At 39.0% G+C, this 22,219-nt stretch overlaps 1 protein-coding gene across 1 annotated transcript in view; it reads right to left on the bottom strand.

The window, feature by feature from the left end:
- Positions 1 to 22,219, bottom strand: part of ccser1 (coiled-coil serine-rich protein 1) — a 106,097-nt gene that overhangs the window by 44,099 nt on the left and 39,779 nt on the right. Inside the window, 3 exon segments of the mRNA XM_034118086.1 lie at positions 5,673 to 5,753; positions 9,832 to 9,909; positions 19,221 to 19,298. Coding sequence (XP_033973977.1) covers positions 5,673 to 5,753; positions 9,832 to 9,909; positions 19,221 to 19,298 — 237 coding nt within the window.

The following is a 22,219-nucleotide window of genomic DNA, read 5'->3' as shown; positions in this document are numbered from 1 at the left end:
CATACAAATAAAGTTGGCATCATTTTATATACCAATTCAATAAAAAATTGTTAAATTTTTTGTACATTTTTCTTACAAATAGTAAAAATAGTTTCATTATTTATTTTATTTTCCATCTATCAGCAATCTTCCCTTTTCCACAAATGTCTATATTAGTATATTTACTATCTATATTTTTCATGTTTTAAAACTATGACTCATCAGGTCTTGAGTTATACGAAGGACCATCAGAAATGCATGAAACAAGTCTGAATTTCTTGTTTAATTGTTCATACAAAATGACTCATCCAGCCTGAAGAGATGATTCATCTCCACATAAGGACTCACTTCCTCCATCTGCACACTTATTTTAAAGGGGACCTATCATGCAAAATGCACTTTTGTACGTCTTTTATACATGAATATGTGTCCCCGGTGTTCCAGGGAACTCACCAAGTGTCAGAAAACACAACCCTCTCTATTTTCCTCCATACCCAAATCTCTAAAAAAGGGGCTGCAACGGATCTGATAAAAACTGATCCAGATTTGAACACTGTCCTGACGTCAGGACGGTGGCGCTACGGCTATTGGGCCAACTCCACCAATCAGGAGGAGACAACCACGACATTGTGCTGTTGCTCACAGAATCAACCCTTGCAAAAACAGAGCTAACATTTTTCAAATTGAGCGAAATGAGGCATGGCTAAAATGCATGATCTGTTTGGTATTTTGAAAAAAAAAAAGTATAAATATGCCTTATATAGGTATGGTCCTACACTATATTATTCAAATATAGCATGATAGGTCCACTTTAAAGGAGAAAAGCAGAATGAGAGACAAAGAGGGAAGAATCTACACGGTCAACTTAAATGTTTTTCCATTCAAATGTAATAGCCCGCAAACTGACGATAACCAATCCTCAACTACCGCTCCGCTTCCCTCATTCTTTTCAGAAACTACTAAAGAGCGGATGAAGAGAGGGGTGGGTGTGAAGCCAGGAGAAAAGGGAGAGAAAAAAAGTAAAGTTGCACAAATCTAGGGAGAATAGAGAGCGTCAGAGAAGAGAGTGAGAATGACAGAGAGAGAAAGGGAACCAGAGTGAGCTAACCATCAAGAGCGTTTGATTCCCTCCATAAAATGTTCCTTTTAAGAATACCCATGAAATTAGCTTGCTGAAAGAAAGCAATCTCAATCGATTCAATCCCCTCTAAAAACTGCCACCATACCTCCAGCGCTTAAGAGTCTCTGTGGGACATAAAAAGATAATCTCCTTTTTCCCCCTAACCCTCTTTTTCTCCTCTCTGTCTTGCTCTTTTTCAGTTTCGCTTTCACCTTACCTGCAATCTTTATATTGGCACACTGACAGAAAGAATAGATCTGTAAGTGCAGAACTAAAAAATGGAGGGCGATCCATACTTCTCAACGTGAGTTAGACCCTGTCACTACTCTGCCAGTAGGTCTTACTAAGCAGCACTCTTCACAAGGACCCAGAATATTATGTTTGCATATGTAAAGCCCTCTGTTGTGCAATTATTTAAAGACTGTTTTGTGATGTGACCTACACAGTGTCAACATTGTTCCTCCGGGTAATATGTGAACTAAAAATGGGAATATGTTGTAGAATATGTGCTGAGGGATTCTTTGGATTGAACTTTTAACTAAGGTTGTATATCACATTCACAACGTTTTATTATGCATTTGCTTATTCAGCATTCTCACTAATTTATTGTTTTTAATTTGCCTTCATATAAAAATGAAAATCAACTTTGGTTTTATTTACAACCAAAGAAGGTCACAGTGGCAGGACTGACATCTGGTAGATTGAGAGGCTCTGCAGTGACTTCATTATACTGCATCTAAAATTGGTTTAACTATGCGCAAATCAGGAAAATATGTTTCTTTAAGAGAAATGGAAAATAGGTATGAGTGATAGATACAGTACATTTCCCTTCACCAGCAGCAGCTGTGAGAGCTAACAGTATGCAAATCTAAGCTGTCTTTCATGCGAATTACCTGAATTCATTCTGAATTTCTTGAAATCATGCAAAAAACACTTTGAGAGCACAAGTTGACTTGTCAGTGAGGAGTGCTCTCCAATCATCAAAATACTTTCTGGACTTTCCTAGAACTTTGCAACACACAAGGTAGCCCAGTTAAAGCAGAATTACAGAGGCACTTTGAAGCAGGTTGGCCTGAAGTTGTGCGGGGAGCCAGGAGCTGTCCCTGGGACTGAGTGTCGGACGGGGGGAAAACCAGGGCACGGAGAATCCCTGAAGGATTCCTGGAGGCCTGGAAACCTTGGTGAGGAGAAGAGAGGAACTTCTTAAAGCTAACTTCTGCACTTTCAGGGATTAGAGAACAAAAGAAGCCAAAAGAAAAAGAGGAGGATAACTAAGTAAGGAAAAATAGGCGGACGTTCCTGAAAAGGAAGCGAGTAAGGTAGAGGGAAAGAGGATGAGTGAGGTGGTCGACCTTGTGAAGTGGTGGAAGCAGTAGAAATAGATGCCCCACTTGTAGACACACTTTCTGTTGCTAGCTGACTGTCCTCGATGCACTGGGGTAGCTAACCTATATAGGCCTGCTCAACACTGCAGCATCTCCCACACACTCACAAACACACAGGAACACACACTCAGTCTCTCTCTCTCTCTCCCTCTCACTCTATCTGTCAAATACACAGGCGGGGAGGGGGGAGGATCAAATCAGGCCGCACATGATGCAGCTACTGCTGAGTTAAGTCACCTGTGCTGTTAGCCTGCTTGCTAGCGGGCAGCCAGCTGCTTCTCTAATTAAGAGTCCATCTACTGAAGAGCCCTGAGCATATGGAGGACACTATGGCAAGGAACTTGTTTCATAATAGAAAGCAATGCCATAGGGTTCAGTACTTGCTATCCTAAAGTTGGACTCCCTGTATTAGGAATAAAAGGTTTTAGTCCAGACAATACACTATGCATTGACGGAGTTTTGGGATACAACGATACCGCCAACATACTTCCAACACTCAGTGACAAGTTTGTTCAGTTAATAATCGCTTATTCTTATTATTTTAATATTGACTTTCGTCTCGACACTTAGTACATTTCTAATGGACTATTATTGTATATCTGGTATGCTAATATCCACCTGCAGCTAGATGAGACACTTAGTACCACTACTTGAAATCACATGATTACTTGCAATTTAATCAAACCACTTCACCTCAGAGAAGTGACAGTTAAATTAATCTTCAAAGATTAAATATCTCATTATATACAGTGTAAAAAGGCAGCAAACTGATTGAAATCAATCAGAATGTCAGAAAAAAACCTCCAGATCTAAGGCAGGTTATCCAACATGACATAATGATTCAGACAAAAACATTTGGACAAAGAGGTCAAACAAAGTGGTTCAAATAAATGCATCCTATCTGGCATCACCATACTTTGCCAAATGAAGCATACAAACACACACATACACACAAACCAATATTGAATGAATTATAATGTCTGAGCCATAAATGCAACCTGAAGTTATTTCGACACCTTTAACAGCATTCGTATTGACTTTGCTGTCCAAGGCCAGGACTAATGGCTGCTTCACCACACACACACACACACACACACACACACACACACACACACACACACACACACACACACACACACACACCACACACACACACACACACACACACACACACACACACACACACACACACACACACACACACACACACACACACACACACACACCACACACACACACACACACACACACACACACACACACACACACACACACACACACACACACACACACACACACACACACACACAATGGGAAGACACACAGCTAATGGGCAGACATACAAATGTGCACCCTAACATATAATGCACACACACAAGCCTGCACCTTTGCTTGCTGTAGCCTCCAGTACCGAGAACAACAGGCTATATTAGGAGAAATGCATTAGTCAGTAATGGAGCACCATGTAGAAATGTATGGCTGTGTGTGTGTGTGTGTGTGTGTGTGTGTGTGTGTGTGTGTCTGCGTGCGTGTGTGCGTGTGTGAGGTAATGTTTGAGCGTTTGTGATAAATGATTGAAAGAAAGAAGAAAGAGACAGAGAGGGAACTTTATAACAAAAGACTGATAAAGGAATAATGAAGACTGTACCATCATGCAGACGCAGTCAGGAAAGGAGCATTCTTCTGAGGTACAGTGAGGCGTTTCGTACCACCACTACACTGAAATGTTGGTGTCAACATTCACTATCTACACCCTGTCTATGATCGGTCTTCTGGTCATACACAAGCTACAGGGTTATGGAGTAAGAATCATGAAACTGTGACACATGTCAAGATAAAATAGCTCCACTGGGAATCTGAAGTCAAAGAACACACTCCTTTCTTAATGTGGTTTCCAAGGGAGTCTGGCAAAAGTAGCTTTTGAAGGAACAACGTAATGTGGATGAAAATAATCCGAACTGCTCATTTAGTATAACTGTGAGTTTATTTTATAGAACAGTATGTGACTCTACCCAGGGAACTACTCCATTGTAACACTGTGAGTAAGGTACATCAGGAAATGCACTTTTCTTTAAAAGGGAATAATAAGCAGTTAGTGTGATATACCAGGCTTCAGCAAATCCACTGATCAAATGTGCAGTTATTAGCGAATACATTTAATTGCTCATAAGCATATCACATTCTTTGTCTTAATCTGTCTGCAGGTAAAATAACCTTAAGTAAGTGCCAATAATTTAAGTTCACAGTTGTGAAAAGGTTACTTGCTGTTCTGCAGAAGATACATGAACAGGAGGAACGTTTTTTTATGATTCGTGCATTCATTTTTTATTTGACATTAAACATTATCCGTGTGCATGCGATGTGTAAGTCAGTGTGGGTTGTGTGCACCAAGCTCAGACAATGATATAGCATTTCCACTTTTACAACGGTTCTTGCCAACTTTATACTCAGCAGGACTAAAGCCATAAAATGAACTTTAAGGGAAGATGAAAAAAGTGTATTAAAAGAAAGGAACGAGGAACAGAGGAACAGAGAAACAGAGAAACAGAGAAACAGAGAAACAGAGAAACAGAGAAACAGAGAAACAGAGAAACAGAGAAACAGAGAAACAGAGAAACAGAGGCAAAGCTCAGCTCCTGTTTCCGTTACAGGCGGCCATTTTTAGGCAATCATCCATTAAATCTGCTGCGTTCCCATACTGTCAGCCCCTAGTGAAGCCAGAGAGGCCATGTCAACTGAGGGCTTGTTGAAAGCAGAACAACACCCTCCCTCAGCACTGTGGGACTTAGAGGAAGGCGGGGAGGAGCAGGTAGTGGACTATTATATGAATGTCACTGCAGTACAACATCCTTAGAATGAGTAAAATAGATTAAAGCTTTAGCTCAATGTGAGAAGATGCTTTTAAAGAGAAAAGAAGGAAAGAAGGGTAGGGAGGGGCAGCTTTGGCTCTGCATAAAGTACATTGAAACATATAGGATAACAAAGTAAGAGGATAGAGAAGGAAGGAGCTTGCAAGGAGGCTTTTGTTAGAATTGAGCTTCATTTAGTGATTGTAATCTTATGGATGCAGACGATCTCACACAAAGCACAATTCCAGTGTACGGCATGTGGTGCAGAGAGCCTTCTTTGTGTGTTTGAGTCTGACGGAGCCAAAAGGAGGGAGCGTGTGGGGTCTGTGCGTTTCTCACCTCTGGCCCCATGTGTTCCGTCTGTGTTGCGTGGTCAGTCATTTGGCAGTCTTTCATCTTCAGGGCAGCTTTGGCACTCTCCTGGGTACAAAACAAACACACACCCATCAAAGAAAGTAGATCATCACACAAGAATAAATCAGAACAACTAAATGCTCTCCCAGCAGATGTATGCCTACACTCACACCACTTGGTTTGCATGCAAAACTAGCTATCAAAATGAAAGAATAAAACTGCAACCCTATGAACCTCAACAAAGCCGAACCCTGCTCTCCACTCTGCCACCTCTCCTGGAAATCCAAGTGGACATAAAACTGGGCTGAATTGCAGGAGAACTTTTTTACAGCCAGAAATTGGAGCAGGGACTCTTCTCAAAGTGCACCAGTTGAGAAAAATTCATAAAATCTGACAGCTAGTATTGGCCAGACTGCTGGAAAGGTCCTTCTAGGGAGATAATTAATAGGTTTCCTCTGGCAGATTTACAGTGGGAGGTGTAGAGAGAAAAGTGTTTGCCCTGTCCTTTAAAATACAGCACTGTTACCTTGACTAGAAACCTTCAGACTTGTCTGCTACCTCTGTGTGATTATTTTGAAAAAGCGGGTTGCGAGTCCCCTGAATGAAAAGAACCCAACACTATTTCCACCAGGAGCATTTTATGACAATGTAACTTATCATTCTGACATGCTCGCTTCACGCTGCTCATGGGACAGGAAACAAAAAAAGTTGAAAGGGATTATCAAATGTTGAGAAATGCGTTCACCTTGATTAAAAGGAACCACTCAAATTTGGACAAGGTGAAAAGGAGGGTTAATAGTAAGAAAGTTCATTTATATATCTCTAAACTCAAAACGTATGGTCGTGTTTAAATCAGAAGCGAGTTGACAGATTGCGGTTCAAATCTGTTTTCATTAGTCATGCCCATGCCCACGTGAAAAGCAAAGGAGGCTTTTCATAGCTAAATGTTGCAGTTGGAGCACGGTCCTTCAACAAAATGCACCAGCAGAGAGAGGAGAGAACTCATAAAAAGTGACAGCTAGTGATGGCCAGCCAGCAGGTCCTTCTAGGAGATAATTAATAGGTTTTCACTGGCAGATTTACAGACGGAGGCAGAGCGAGGAGAGCGCTGGCTATGGGCTGCCCTTTCCTTCTAAATGCTGCACTTTAACTTCTCTGCGCCAGGCAACGTATTCCTTCTCTCACATATACACCCTCACAAGTATGCACAAGGACATCACGGTCCTACATTTAAAGCCTTGTCAGAATGACTTTTGTACCAAGGACATACAGAGCAGTTAAACATAAGGTTAGCAGTAAGGATACAGTCTTGCATTAGACAATTGATCAATATATACACAAATAGATATAGGCACACTTTTGCTCGTAAAAACATGAAAGCAGTACATGTTTGGAAATCAAATCCAGCCAGAACATCTCTGACAGAGTGCCAAACAGATGAACACACTCACACACACATTCAAGGCTGATTACCATCCGTTTTTGTTTGTGCATGCACAAGCATTGTGTTGCCAAAAGAGTGATTGATGGATCTTTGTGTTAATGTGGAGGGGGGAGAAGTGGAGAGAAAATCAATAGAAAACTGCATCAAAATGAGGATACTTAGTGGATAAGGCATGTAAAATTATGTATTTATGTTATAATCAAGTCCTAAACAATGATTGGATTGCACTAACAAGTATTTCTGTGTCTTAGACTCCTAATGTTTTCCAAAAGACATTAAAAACACATCATTGAGCCACACTGCTGCATTGCCTCTTCCTTACCATGAAAAGTTGTCCCTATTACAAATGCAATGTATACTATTTTAGTAATGCTTGCTAAAAAAAAACAGTGCCTTGCTGTTTTAGGAAACAAGTCATCCTTGTTTCGAATTAAACTATATGTATTTTAAAAAAATGTGCATCTTCAGCAGGATTGAAAAGGCTTGGAGCTGGGAATCCCAAAGTATCTGGAATTGTAATTGAATGTAAAATGTATTACAGATCAATATAGGCTGATGTCCGGCAGTGGCTCAGTCAGTAGGGGCTTGGACTGGGAGCCGTAGGGTCGCTGGTTCAAGTCCCCGACCAGACCTAAATATGGAGTGTGGACTTCTACTTGGAGAGGTCCCAGTTCACCTCCTGCCCTGCCGTGGTGCCCTTGAGCAAGGCACCGGACACCCCCCTTCCCCCCCACTCCCATTGCTCCCCGGGCGCTGTACAATAGCTGCCCACTGCTCCTAGTACTAGACTCCTTGTACTAGGATGGGTTAAAAGCAGAGGCCAAATTTCACTGTGTGTGCTGTGTGCTCTGCATGTGTGACCATTAAAGAGGGTTTCATCCCTCCCTATTCTTCTATTCTATGTGGTATAGGTGTTTTAGTGTGAGTTTACAGTATGTTCCATTGCCTGTAGACATTCATTTTAAATAGATTGTAACATGAACTGTTTAACAGTATCAATATATAAAATAAATCTCATTTCTGGAGTGAGTATTTAACAAGAGAAAAACTAAAGGTCTGAAAAGTGGAGTTACAAAAGACAAAAATGTCTTCTGGGGAAACTACCTATGCCTCTAGCTGTCTGGGTGACCGTTTTAGTCAACAGGTGTGTCTGAGGTCTGAATAAAAATGTGCTGGATGTTGGTATAAACTCCTCATTACGTGAACAATGCTGAATACAGCCTATAGTGAGGAGTTTAGTTTAAGGGCTAAACTATGTGATGCGAGCAAGAGAAAGTCATTAAACACACAAATGCCAAATGAGACTTAAGTCAGTCTGTTGGACTGGCATCTCTTGCAATAGCTCCATAGCACTGGCACATTATCTTGCAAAGGCCTAGCATAATGTCTGCATTACATTGCTTTGGCAGAACAGCTGACAAATTGTGTAGATGACAAATGATGAAAAACGTTTGCCGTATGGACAATATTTGCAGATGATCCAACAAGGGGATGACAAAAGAGTGAAAAGAAACACAGACAGCGCAATATATTAAGCATTTAAATCCCTATATTTCACAAGCATATTGTTTTTTTACAAATAATTAGATATGGAAATGATCCATGTTTCCCATCCATGCCTACAGGGGTAATAGTTTGAAACATTATTCTTCTCTCTCTGCTGGACGTGAGTCCCAATTATAATTCTGCTATTACATTAAGCTTGGTGGGAACAAGCAGTTTACATTAACAAAGATGGAAAAGATGGGCCTTCTGGTGGCACGCCAGACAGTGTTTGAGCCAACTAAAGAACTATTCACAGATTCATTTTCTCTCTCCTTCCTGTCACTCCGCCCTCTGCTGTATGTACTCTCACACAGCAGAATATCAAAAGGAAAACTGACAAAGGGTTTGTCAAATTCTTTAACTAAAGTCAACATTTCCAGTTCTTTGAAATGTTGTTTAACCTTTCCAAAAAAAGAAGGATTTGTTTTTGCTTAAAAGGGAATGAAATATTGTGGTTCAAAGGCAATTCGTTTTTAATTTATACCCTATAACAAATCATTCAAAAACATTCAAGCTGTTTTAATTATTCATTTTAAAGTTTGAAAGGCACCAAGAGAAATAAACTGTGACAGTTTGAATTAAATGTAAACCCTCCATTCCTCAATATTTGAGACTATGAGTTGCTCGTCTTAAAATGATGTGAAAAAGATTTAACATTATTTTGGAAAGTCATTTTACTCCATTGGATTTGTGTTGTAATGCCTCTTTAGTGCACAGGCTTTATACACATCTTCAGAACCATCTTCTGGCTGGCATGTTAAACCATGTTTTTACAGAAAAAATGGAGCAGTCCCTTCTTCTGCATTTGGTAAAAGTCATTTAACTAATCGGGAGAACTATTAACTAAATACTAATGATGCATTTAAAACTTAAATAACTTTTCAAACCTTAATAGAACTCCAAAAATGTGGTAACATAATATAGTACTGCACTAGGTTGTTACTGCTGCTGTTTGTTTTTTGTCTCTTCCTAGTCTATTTTTGTTTTGTGGGTTTTATTATGTTGTGTTGTTTTGTCCTTAATATGTTGGTATTGTCTCACCTTGTAACTTCACGAAAAATACTGATAATGGTTGGTTTTGCTTTCGCGCAATGAACTGAACACAAACTTGCCTGTTATTATTATATTGTGTATTTGCTGGATAGTGGATCTTACCAGTTCACTGTGGAGTCTGAGGATCAGTTCATCTTTCTCTCTCAGTTGTTGCAGCAAGGCCCCTTCTCTGCTGGGATCCTAAACACAAGCAACAAGACACCATGTTACATATTACTTAGGACACTGCAGACAGCAGTGATTTATCTTAGGGTCCATATTCCCGCAAAAGCAATACATAGAGCCTAAGAGGATGACAACATACAAAATGTGTTTGTGCCTGTGTGTGTGTGCGTTTCTCTGGCTGTCCCCATAAAAGTTAACGTTGGTTTTGCAAGTGTTTTATGTGCATTTATGAGCGTGTTTGTTGCTGTTCTTGCTAGTGCGTGGCTAGGTGTCATAAAGTTGTCACGCATGCAGCATTGTGATCTCCTCTTCTCTCTACGTGTCTGCGATAAACTTGGTGTGTCCTATGGCGGCACCCCAGAGCACACAGCACTTCAGTGTGACCTTGGGATGTCAGGGGACATTGCTTTGGGGACGATGGAGAGCAACAGGACAGGAGACAGGAGAAGAGGGGAATAATATAACTAATCAACTTTATTAGTATGGCACCTTTCAAAACCACAGCTACAAAACATCAAGAAAATACATAATTATAAATAAATGTCATTATGAAAGTAAAATTATAAAATGAGTTTGACGTTTATGACTATAATTGTGCTATATGTTGAAAGGATAAGATATGTCTGAAAGGACACACTCCCACAATATAATAAGACTTGGCATTTCCTATCACCAGGCCTATAGAAGATCCTAAGGTGTAGCAAATACCGTCTATAAACTGTTTCACTTTGTTGAATGAGTTAATGTGTGTGAGAAGAGTAAAGGACAGGAGACAGGTAAGGACGGAGGTAAATGTAGAGATCAATGTTCACAGACTGCATGATTTTAATTATTAGATCTAGATTTATGTATGTCCCTTTTTTTTCCAGTGTATACACATTCATATTATCTTCATAATTGTTTAATTGTAAAACATTTCCTCTTTTTATTTAATGTACTTATTTTGATTGTGTTGCAGTTGCAAAACACAATCCTTTATCTTTCATTTCATTTCCATTTGATCTGTTAATGTGCATGGATATTCTTTTATAATGCTTTCATATAAATGAGCACTGGCTCAATAATCATATTTGAAATATAATTGTGCTGCAATTGTTATTCGAGTTGTTTGTTTCATTTTTCAAATGCACAAATGAAGTTCCCCAGGCACATCTATTTGACATGACTTGTGTTTCAAAGTTGATAAAGTGAAAACAGCCAAGAGAGAGCTGCCAGAGCATCTCAGGCTACACACTGACTCGTGGGGAGGTTGAGAATAAAACATTTAGCTGTTTTCCAGACCTAGCATTTTGATTAAAATATTAACTCAATTTGAATATTGTGAGGCAGATAAGTTGTACACAGAGTGAAACAGAGAAGGACAGAGGGAACAAGGAAAATAAGAGGAAAGGAAAAGAATAGAGTGTGAGAGAAGGAGCAATAAAATGGAAAGAGCGAAAGGACAGACGGCCATTACCTCTTCAAGGACATAAAGGCAGGAGACATAAAGAGGGGCAAGATAACAGGAGGAAAATGAGGGGGAAACGGGAGGAAAGGGGGACAGTTAGGGAGAGAAGGAGAGGACAGAGAGGGCCTGGGGCTGAGCATGATGGTCAGAGACCGTGGGGAGCCATCGAGCTAAAGGACAGACACAGAGTCAGAGGGAGACCACAGGGAACCATAGAGCTACTACGACGTCCTCTAAATGACCTCATGATGCACACACAGAGCTAGCCTTCTGCCGAAGTCAATTCCATTTTTATAAATGTAAAAAATAACTTCAAAAATAAGCACATCAAATGATTATAATGGCTGGATGATCAAAACACTTGTTGAGTGGTGAGAGAGACTCATTTAGTGTCAGTCAATTGTCCTCAAGGGATGAGTGCTTTATAATGTCTTCAAAGTAAAACACCAGTGTCTTATCATGCAACATAAAGAGCATCTGTTAATGTTCGATAGTTAAAAGTAATGCTTTCTTTTATATTCCAGTGGGTTTGACTTGATGGTTAAAATGGGATATGCATGTAAATATGTCGTACAACCTCCTCTGAAGGCAACAGTGTAAATGGAAACGGAAAATGCTGTAGTGACATTTTGAGTTGACCAAAGTTGTTTTTTAATGCAGTGTGTAAAAATGATTTGTAATGATTTAAATAATTATAAATCCTAAATTAAAAATGCATGGATCCAGATAAGTAGAATGAATGGATCGATGGCTTAACAGATAGAAACATAATTCATTAATTGAAGGTTTTGCTCAAATCAACACATGCGTATTATGAGATGAAAGGTTGGTAATACTGCAGGTCAGTAGGGACAGTGTTTGCTAGGGTTTGTTGGTGTTGACGTACACTACGAAATTGTCTCAGAAAGTTTTGATGGGTTTTGTTTTCTGACTTCCTGATTAAACAGGTCTAATTGATGTTGAGGTATGTGTGTGGGCTTTACAAAATCACAAGATAATGGTCAAGGAGGACAAAGTAAACATTTTGCTAAGTGCTTCTAAGGTGATAAAACCTATTAAAGGCAACATTTCCCACTAGGATATTGAAAAACAATTAAGAAAAACAAAACAGTTTTGAATCAAAGTGGCCTCTGTTTACATGGCTTCAGAGAATAGGTGCCAGGTGTTAGAGATAATAAGGATATGTTTTCTAAATGCTAGGACAGCATAAACATACTAATATGAGATGCTGATGGGACTGAAAAAACATTTACATGCTGTGACAATTACTACATTAGTTGCCCTCTTCAATTAACCTCAGCCAAAAGGAACTGAAGGCGGTTCCAAATGAACTGTCTGTCTAGAACAGCACAGTGTGTTTGCCTATATACTGTGTGTGGGTGTGAGTGCGTGTGTGCGTGTGATTCAGTAGTTATGTTTTGAATGTCCATGAGTATATCTAAATCCATGCTGACTTGTGTAATTTGTTTACGTGTCAGACATGACCTCAAGAGTATAAACAGAAATAAAGAACTGGCGATCGGTTTAAGCAGTGGGAGGAAAAGAGAGGGATAAGACAGAGAGAGGTAATGAACCTCAGCTAGACGTGTGATGACATACATTTAATGAAAATGTTACTTACTTTGTTGTTAGTCAATACCTACAACTGAACAGCCTTACCATGTAATATCCTACAGAAATCATTCAAATATGAGAAGACATTAGCAAACCTAAAACTAAAATGAGAAAATGTTGTTCTGCTTGCTGAAAGAAGCCCCACATTGTGCATTTAGTCACCCATCAGGTATAATTCAAACCAATTTGTATGGCTGAATTGAATGGAAAAGGCTGTAGAGCACGCCAATGTATTTCTAATGTGATTGGAATGGCCTCAGTGGGGATAAATCTGATCAAAACCATTGGACTGCATCCACTTTATGGGATTCTGTACAGAGGTTGAGGCCACTTTATGTTTGCAATCAGCAGCAAATTGAAGAGGGTATGGATATGAATTGCATTTCCCTTGTTAGCAGAAATTATTCAATTAGTTTAAAAAAACTGAGGAAGACACAAAAAAGTGATGGTTGTTTATATATCATTTCAACACTGTCTTCCTTCAATTTGTTAAACAAATTGGCCATTTAAGAAAAATAGGGAAAGAGGTTTAAGAAATAACAGCAGGATCAAATGCATTCTCGCTGTTGTCTTTATACCGACTGAGATTTGGAAGATCAGAAAGGAAGGTAAAGCCATATAATCATCTCCACCATTAGTGACACTATATATTGGGCTACCAGCAGAACCTATTCAGCCCTGCCAGTACCTGCTCAAAGACTCCAACAGGATGACAAGGAGGTGGAGGTGTTTAACATGCAATCATTTTTCAACACTATGTTAACCTATGCCTGACAATATTATAATAATAATACTAATAATAATAATAATAGATTTATTTTGTAAGCGCTTTCACAGGTGCTCAAAGTCGCTTTACAGAGATAGTGAACAACAAATAAATATAGTTAAAGTCACATTAAAATCAATCAATACAACAACAATCACACATTAAAAGCCAGATTGAAGAGGTGAGTTTTTGTAAGTTGAAGATTAGCTTTAGACTTTCAATTAAAGGTCTTAGCTACAGTGTATCCACATATCGTAACCCCAAAGGGAAGCGGTTCCTATCAGCAACTAATAACAACACAAAACTAAAATATTGTGTACTAACACAGGATGGCTAGTAATGTATTGTATAAAAATGGAGCAAAAAAAACAAAACACATAAGCAAACGAATACAAGACAAAACATTTACAAGGCTCCCAGGCATCAAGTAGCCCCACTCTGGTTTGAAAAATATTTCTCCATGTTGCTTTCTCTCTTCTTGCCTTCTGTGTTTATCAATTATCAGTCTGACTGACTTTAATTATGACTTTATCAGCACACTATTTATTCACACTGATAGAAGAAGGCAAGACACGTAGCTTGAGTGCAAATAAAAAGAGAGAGAGGAGCTGATGAAAAATTAATCAGCTGATAAACAGATACAATATCATCCCTTTAAGAATTTACAATTAAAAGAGTGACCTTTTACACCTGTCTATATGAATTGCTTCTGTTGTCAGTAGACTATAAAGACAGGGCCACCATCTCTTCAAATATACTGTGATTCAGGAGCTTTGAGTATTTCTGGACACATGTGTACAGGACAAGCTGTTATGCTGTAACTGTCCTGTATAAACCAAAAGACATGTTGTGTGTGACGAGCAGGAGCACTCGTGTGATGCTATAGGTACTCCAGCTGTCTGAAGCACCTCAACAGGCAGTAAAGCTGACACCACGCACAGAGAGTTAGGAAACCTGTCACACCACTCCTGTAATATTTATGTTGTTTGAAATATAAGAGAGATTTGTCACCTGCCTAGACGTCCTTAAAAAACAGCAATACCCCCAGAGCTGGAACTATCACTGAGACATATTAAATATAGCATAGGAGGTTGTAAAAATTAGGCTAATCAAATGCAGTGAAATACTGTACTGTATTTCATGTTGCTGAGACAGGAACCCACAGACAAATCAAAGGTAATATAAAACATGAAATATTAGCGGACCAGACTAGACAGACTTTAACTACTGCTTAGATCAAACATCCAGTCAGACTCCAGATATAATTCTTGAGTATTTTGACTATGAATAATTGTCTATGTGTTCTGATTTCATTAAGACTCTTTGAAACTTAAAAGGCACCTTTTAAGATGCTTGGCAGGAAACATTTGCCTTCTGGAATCGTTATTATTGTTGTAAGGACATTTTGGTGTCAATATGTTTTACTCTAGCTGATGCTTCAGTCTCTTGAATCTTTTTCTTTAGTTACTGCTCACTCCAGATCTCTGCCTTCCTCTTATCAGCAGGTGTCATGGATGGTTCCTTCAGAAAATGTTTTTTTCATTGAGATGACACAGCTGTTTAGTGTTAGCATGAGGTAGGTCTGGTAGTACGATTTAATCTTCCCTTTTAAACAACAGCCACAAAAGTATAACTTGTCCCAGAAAAAGAGTGGTCTAATGTATTAGAATACATTATAGGACATTACCTTTTAGGATGTGGGCGTAATGATCCTTTTGAGATCTAAAATCCTTATTTAAACATTACATAATTCATATCAAAACAGTTTTATGGAGGAAAAGATATTTAGCAGAAAATAAGTAATTCAGGACGGAAACTCCCAAGAATTTTCTCTCTGTGTGAGAAAACTGGCCATGCTAGCTTTGAGTGTGAGGCCCAGACAACGGGCAGAAACTTGTGTTTGTGGAGAGGTTACCAGGAATGAGAGAGACACAGATGAGACTGGCCGGCTGTTTTGCTCTCCAACTTGTTCTATAATGTAATTAAATATAGTTCATAGATGCATGAGCCACACAAAATATCCCCTCCCTTGGTAAAATGTGATGTCTATAATGTGCTTCCCACACAGAAGAACTATATTTTGTTGAAGCTTTTTTATAAAACACAAATACATACTGAACAGTATGTACTGTATATGCTGTGTCTCTATTTTATTCATGAATATAACATTATGTGTGTGCCCTTTAGTTACTGATTATACATCCTATGCTGTCCATTAAGGCTCTACAGAAATGCATTATATAACAGAACTGCATTCATTTCAAAGGAATACTGGTGAGTAATGGAATGATATATAAAAATAAAACACTATGTTGCAGCGTGACACACTTACATTGTTTTTTACACAAAATGTTTGCCAACAAGGCATGGATAAATATTTTGTTGCAGACAGAATTGGACAACGTTTATGAAGTTGATGCAAACGGATCTCACAAAGGAGTGGGATCTTTAGGGGTATGTGTTTATTATTGTCTGTTGCATGAGTTTGTTTCGTGTATAGTTTATGCGCCCATGAGACTTGTATCTTTACATGGTTTTGTGCACAGTCTTTTTAGCGCCCTCACTGACCTAGGTGTGGGGAACAGCCTGTAATTATAAATAGGCAGTCATTACAATTATACATTATTCATTTCTAATTATGCAGCATTTGACACAATGATACATGTCTGACTATAAAAAGAAGTTCCTCATGTCTGCTATCACAAGGTGAACATACACACATGTTACTTAATTAGCTACAAAAGTTGCTATCCTAGTTGCTGTTTTTTAAACTCAGGTGGTCTGAATAAACCTCTTGTAACAACTCTATTCATCATTTTTACCTCAGTCTTTTAAAATACAGTAGAACACTTAAACTGGGACAAAATCTGTTTGAAATCATGTCATATGCGTTGAGTCTAAATTAAACTGGGTTGCACTGTGATACTGCAGTCTCTCAGGTGGCTACTCCAGATTATTTTTACACCCACGGAGTCGTTTTCTTGAGCGCCAGGATAACGTCTCTGCTTCTCGCCCCTCCCTCAAACCTTCTTTTTCTTCTTTCCCTCCCATCCCTCTTTCTCTTTCATGCTCCTCCTCAAACTCTTCCTCTCTCTCTCACTTCCATCTCTTGCACTCCTATATAAATGTTTCCTTTATACAAATGTATCCAACTTAATATCTTCAAACTAAATGCATTCCGTTAGTAAGAACTTGAATTTTAGCATTCACATTTTTCCCTTAGCCCCTTGCTCCTGAGCCTATCTTACAATCAAGTAAAACAATGTAAAATGATCAGCATTGCAACTGTTTCTCCGTATTTCCCTCATGCAATAGGCCACCTCCAGAGGTTAGCCTTTGCCTCCCACCTGCTTACTCATTCTCTGCTATAAATACCGATCACACTTCTGCTACCTCTTAAAGTCTCCTACCTAACCTTTTGTCCTTTGGCTGTTGTTTTTGATGCCACTGACCCTCCTTCTCTCAATTTGGAAAAACCACAATCCATTTTCCAATCAATCAAACCTGTTCTTAAAATCGGATCTTAAAGGTGGGGTATGTAATTTATTTCAGAAACACTTTTTGTTATATTCCATGGAATGCTCTTAACATCCCGATAGCAATGAATATATTAAATGCTTTGACAATAAATACATTAAAAAAATGTCATCTGTGGAAGCCGTAATACTGTAAAAAGCACGACCAATCATCTGAGCCGGCCCGGCTAAAATAACTGGATGGCCTACCTGCCTGTCAGCCTTCCATCTGTGCACAAACTTATCTCGTGCCCTCATTGGTCATGTGCGCGTTCGTGTGTGTTGGAGGAGGGGCTCTATAAGGAAGTCTGAAGGAAGGGGCAGATTTTTTCCGGTTGTGTACTTTTCAAATTCTAGTTTCTCCAAAATTACATACCCCACCTTTAAGGATATTTTTTAGGATCTTAAAAAAATAATCAAAATAAAAACAAGTTTCTTTCTCCCTAATCAAGTTTCAATATTGTGTATTATGTTAAAACATTTTCTGCATACAAGCTACATATGAGTTAATCAATTTTTATAGCTGGAATATTGCAATTACTTATTGGTTTCATGTCCAGTCTTTATAATAGAGGTTTGGACTGTTTCATAGAAATGTAAAAGACATTTGCCCAAATATGTTTCTAACTTTTCTATTTAAACGTTCCTATGTTTCCATGCGTGAAGATGGAGAAACAGAGCAAAGACCCTGGAAGTTTGAGCCAGGGCAGCTTTCTTCATGCTGGGTAACACCCTAGATTTTGAAATGTTTTCTTATCCTCGCGCTGCCACTGATACTCCATGTAGGTCAATAAAGAGGGCATGTACTCACACAAGCATCCACCCTCTCTCACACACACAAACACGACTACATTGGCACTGTGTAAGGGACTAAGGCCTTACCTTGTGGTCGCATTATACTGCACTACATTTTATAGAGATGTTACTATTCTGTACATCCCGTATGTGAAAGAAGGGGGGGTTGAAAAAGCAGCACAGAGTTGAAAAGGTTCGCCCCTACTGCTTCTCTCTCCGGTCTAACAAGAGCTATGCTGCCATCCAACTAAATCCCAGAGAAAAGCTTGACAAAAGCTCTCCCTTGGTAAACCTAAATCTTGCACACACGCACACACAGAGACACAGACACACACACACCCTGCATTAATACATCTTATCACACATTGCTGATGGACTAGGTTGACAGAGGGGGGTCTTGGGCCTGTCAAGCAAAGCACTTCGCCCCTTTCTCATACCATGTATCCTCACCTCTCTTATTGCTTTTCGCTTCTTTATTTTTCTTCTTCTCCCTCCCTGTCGTGCTCCTATTTCTTCCTATTTGAACTCCTTGTGATTCATTATAAGCCAACGTGGAAAAAAAGGCTGTTAATTGTTCTGATGATGGGAAAACTGGAGGAGACACATGGATCAAAAGAGGATTCTGTTCCTATTTTTGATCACAGACCGACTGCTGTGTTCTTTTAATGAAACTAACAGGCTCTATGTATTTGATCAGTGTTTGAGTAAATGTGTGTAGTTTCATTTTTGGCCATCGAAATACACATCTACAGAGCTCCACAAAACTGCTGTATGTTGTGTAAAAAAAGGTATGTTTTTGTAAAATATTAAACTGGGCAGAAACGTATTAGACACTTTATCAATCTTAAGTGTTATGCTGACAATTCACAAGCAGATGTGGATACGTGAAAGAAGACTATAATATGGTGTGTGTTCTGTAGTAGTAATTACAACGAATTGGTTTGGGACCACCAATTTGGAGCAAAACTTAGGCTTAATCTGTATATCTGCTGGCGTTAATAGTTTATTTAAGTGTTCTCATACATTAGGTTAAGTGCAGATGTTGCTTAAACTCAAACTTGTTAACAGATTCCAATGATTATTGGAAAACAGTCAGCTCAAGCCAGACAGTAAATCTCTCTCCTTTTTATCTTAAATTCAGTATTGTTGAAATGCCTAAAGCAACATACAATGGTCTGCTTTATGTTACCTTAAATGGAAGGGACTTTTCACTGCAAGGGCTTATGGGTAGAGACTGGAGGCTGCTTGCAGGACTTGTCTCAGTGCTCTGAAAAAGACAAAAACATAAATGACATCAAGATGAGGTCTTTAAGATACATTGTAAGTGCTGCTGGTCAAATAGTGATCTGCATAGAATAAACAGTCACAGTTAATACTCCTCTGTTTTTAACAAGATAAAGGAATGTGCAAGTATTTTCACTTTCAATACCTCCAACTAAATGTGGTGATAAGACATATTGACAAAAACATTACACAATTAAGTCTGGCTTCTCATTCAATAAGAAGCAAGAGAGAGGTAAGATAGACCAGTTATATCAAGATAGGTGCTCATTGGAGCTGCAGCATCCTCAAACCTCAGTGAAGAAGTCATTTTCAACAGAATATCTGCAGGGCAATAATACATCTTGTCCCTTAATCTTTGAAGCACCTTTTGTTCCTGAACATGTAAGACAATTGGTCCTATCCATCCCTCTTGTGACTTTTCTCACCAAGTTTCTAAATAATCCATGTTTTTTAACGCCAGCTGCGATCAGACTCATTTTGGCTCTGCTTCTCCACACAGGTGTCTAGTGGGCAGAGGGCAGGGGCAGCTAGAGGGGGTTCAAACATACACACACATAGACACTGCACACAAAGGGTGCACAAGCTGTCACGTGTACGCAGACACACACAGTCCTTAAAGAGAGCAGACGGTGGTCTAAATGTCACCTGTGGGGGCTTATGATAGGACAGATGGTAACGCTGGAGAAGATAACGTCATGTCTTCAGGCAGGACTGCTGATATTGATGTAATGCAGCATGGTGATGACATGACAGCACTCACAGGAAGGATACGAGAGGTCACATGACAAAGACGTGACAAGGAACGAGAAAAGGTCAAGTTAAGAATGAGCCTAAAACGTGTTCAGCCTCCACACTTCAGAAAAGGTAATCCTTCTTGCAGATTTATATGCAAACCAACCCCTCAACAAAAGATGCGGCTTTGGCTAAAACCTTTTTGTTTGTGTATGTTTTTGGCCTAGTTTCAGGTTTTGAAGGTAGCTCTGAAAAACTCCAGGGACCAAATCTTTGCACAGCATAAACTTGATGGTTTATTGGTTTGGCTGACCTTTTAAAGAAGCATACCTCCCTATCAGAATTATAGGTGCGCTATGGCGGCAGGCCCTCAATGTGTCATCGGTGATCAATGCCTTTCCCCATGTGGAGAGACAGGCGCACACTCACTGACACCCTAACACTCTCTGTCTCTCCCTCTCTCTCTATAACACACACACACACATTCTCTTTAAGGTCACCTCTGTCTCACAGGCCGTAACACACAACTGTCCTCACAATTAGATGTGGTTCAGTAAAAATCCTTTCAGATTAGAGAATGAGGAAAGCTGCCTGGGAGCTCTGGATTTAATGACTTGCACTACCTAGAAGTTAAATGTCTAAAGATGATGAATGGCCCTCGAAAGGAAAGCAGGTTTTTTTTAGCTTGATACACCCCTTTAATCACATTCACACATCAGTTGAATCACAAAATGAAAATCTAACAAAAAAAACTCCAATTATTCCCAGTCTCTTTCATTGACATTTGGCCTTTTTGTCTGAAGGCAGCATTTTTAACAACAAACAGCAATTCGATGTATTGGGTTCTTTGAAAAACAGAGTGAGTGTTTTACATTTGAAATATCAGCACCTGCATTGCTAACTTACTTTTACTTGTTGTTATTAATAACTTAGCTTTTTCCTTTTTCATAAAGCTGGTCTCACAATGGCTTCAGAGATGAATGCAACTGCTTTATATGAAATAAACAATAGATTTTTCAAATGCACTTTATCATACAGACAGCTATCTCTATAAGATTTGGTGGAGGCAGCAACAATAAGCTGCTGCCACAAGGCGAGCAGCTGCCTGGGGGTTAGGGTCACTGGGACGGGTCGAGGGGCTGCAGGGACAAAGGCTAACAAGGCCTGGCAGTGCATGTGCAATATTATTGATATTGCAAAAAACCTCATACCAATTGCCCACAAAGACAGCAAGAACATGCAATAACAGATAGGATGTCACTGTTTTTCTAGAATCCATGGCTGACATTGACAAATAGGGATCATTGTGTAGGGCAACATAAAGGCACATGGACAGTGGCATATTAGATATGTATCTCTGTGCAGCCGACAGCATGAACTGCTGAGAGGGAAACAACTTAAGGATGGATTGATTTGTATTACTTTTACTATCTGTATTATTATGTTGCATTGTTGGAGAAGCCTGTGACATAAGATTTTCAACGACATAATTACTCTGTAGCTATGTTAGTTTGACAATAAAGAACCTTGAACCTTGAGTCTGTACAGCTGTTTTAAATATGCTAATCTGACTAATATGGAGCAAATACAGTAAGTAGAGAGAGATGACAGAACAGGAAATAGAGAGATTTAAAAAGTTCCTCAGTCCATCTCTAACTTTTGATAATGGATGTTGTCCTTGTTATAACTTTTTGAAAGCAACTAAGAAACTGGTATGTTATTTTATGATTTGTTATCATTTTATTTACTGCTACCAGATCCTTCTGCTCACAACTGTTGAATTATATTAGACTTCCTTGTTCATAAAGCTGGCTAATATAACTGGACTTTTTTTAAGCTTAATTAAGCATGTTCTGTCTCAGTTAGCAACAACACTTAATTAATTAAAAAGTATGATGGACAGTCTAGCTCGAGGCACTACTAATCACCTAAATCTGGATAATGTATGAAGTTAGCAAAAACTGCTGCACAATCCTAACCATTTACCAAGTTATTCTATTGTATTGTTTAAAACAATGTAATTGTATTTGTGGGACACCGAAACAAAGGTTCTTGTTTTTATTATAAGGTTGTTCAACAGTGATATAATACAGTCTATGCTGCAGTAGTGGCTGATATAGAGTATAACAGATAGATCAAATCTGGGATAATGAGATGAAAAGTGGACTTGGA

Source organism: Trematomus bernacchii, unplaced genomic scaffold (assembly GCF_902827165.1).
Source record: "Trematomus bernacchii unplaced genomic scaffold, fTreBer1.1, whole genome shotgun sequence".
In the NCBI taxonomy this organism is placed as follows: domain Eukaryota; kingdom Metazoa; phylum Chordata; class Actinopteri; order Perciformes; family Nototheniidae; genus Trematomus; species Trematomus bernacchii.
This window is presented reverse-complemented; position numbering and strand designations above follow the sequence as displayed.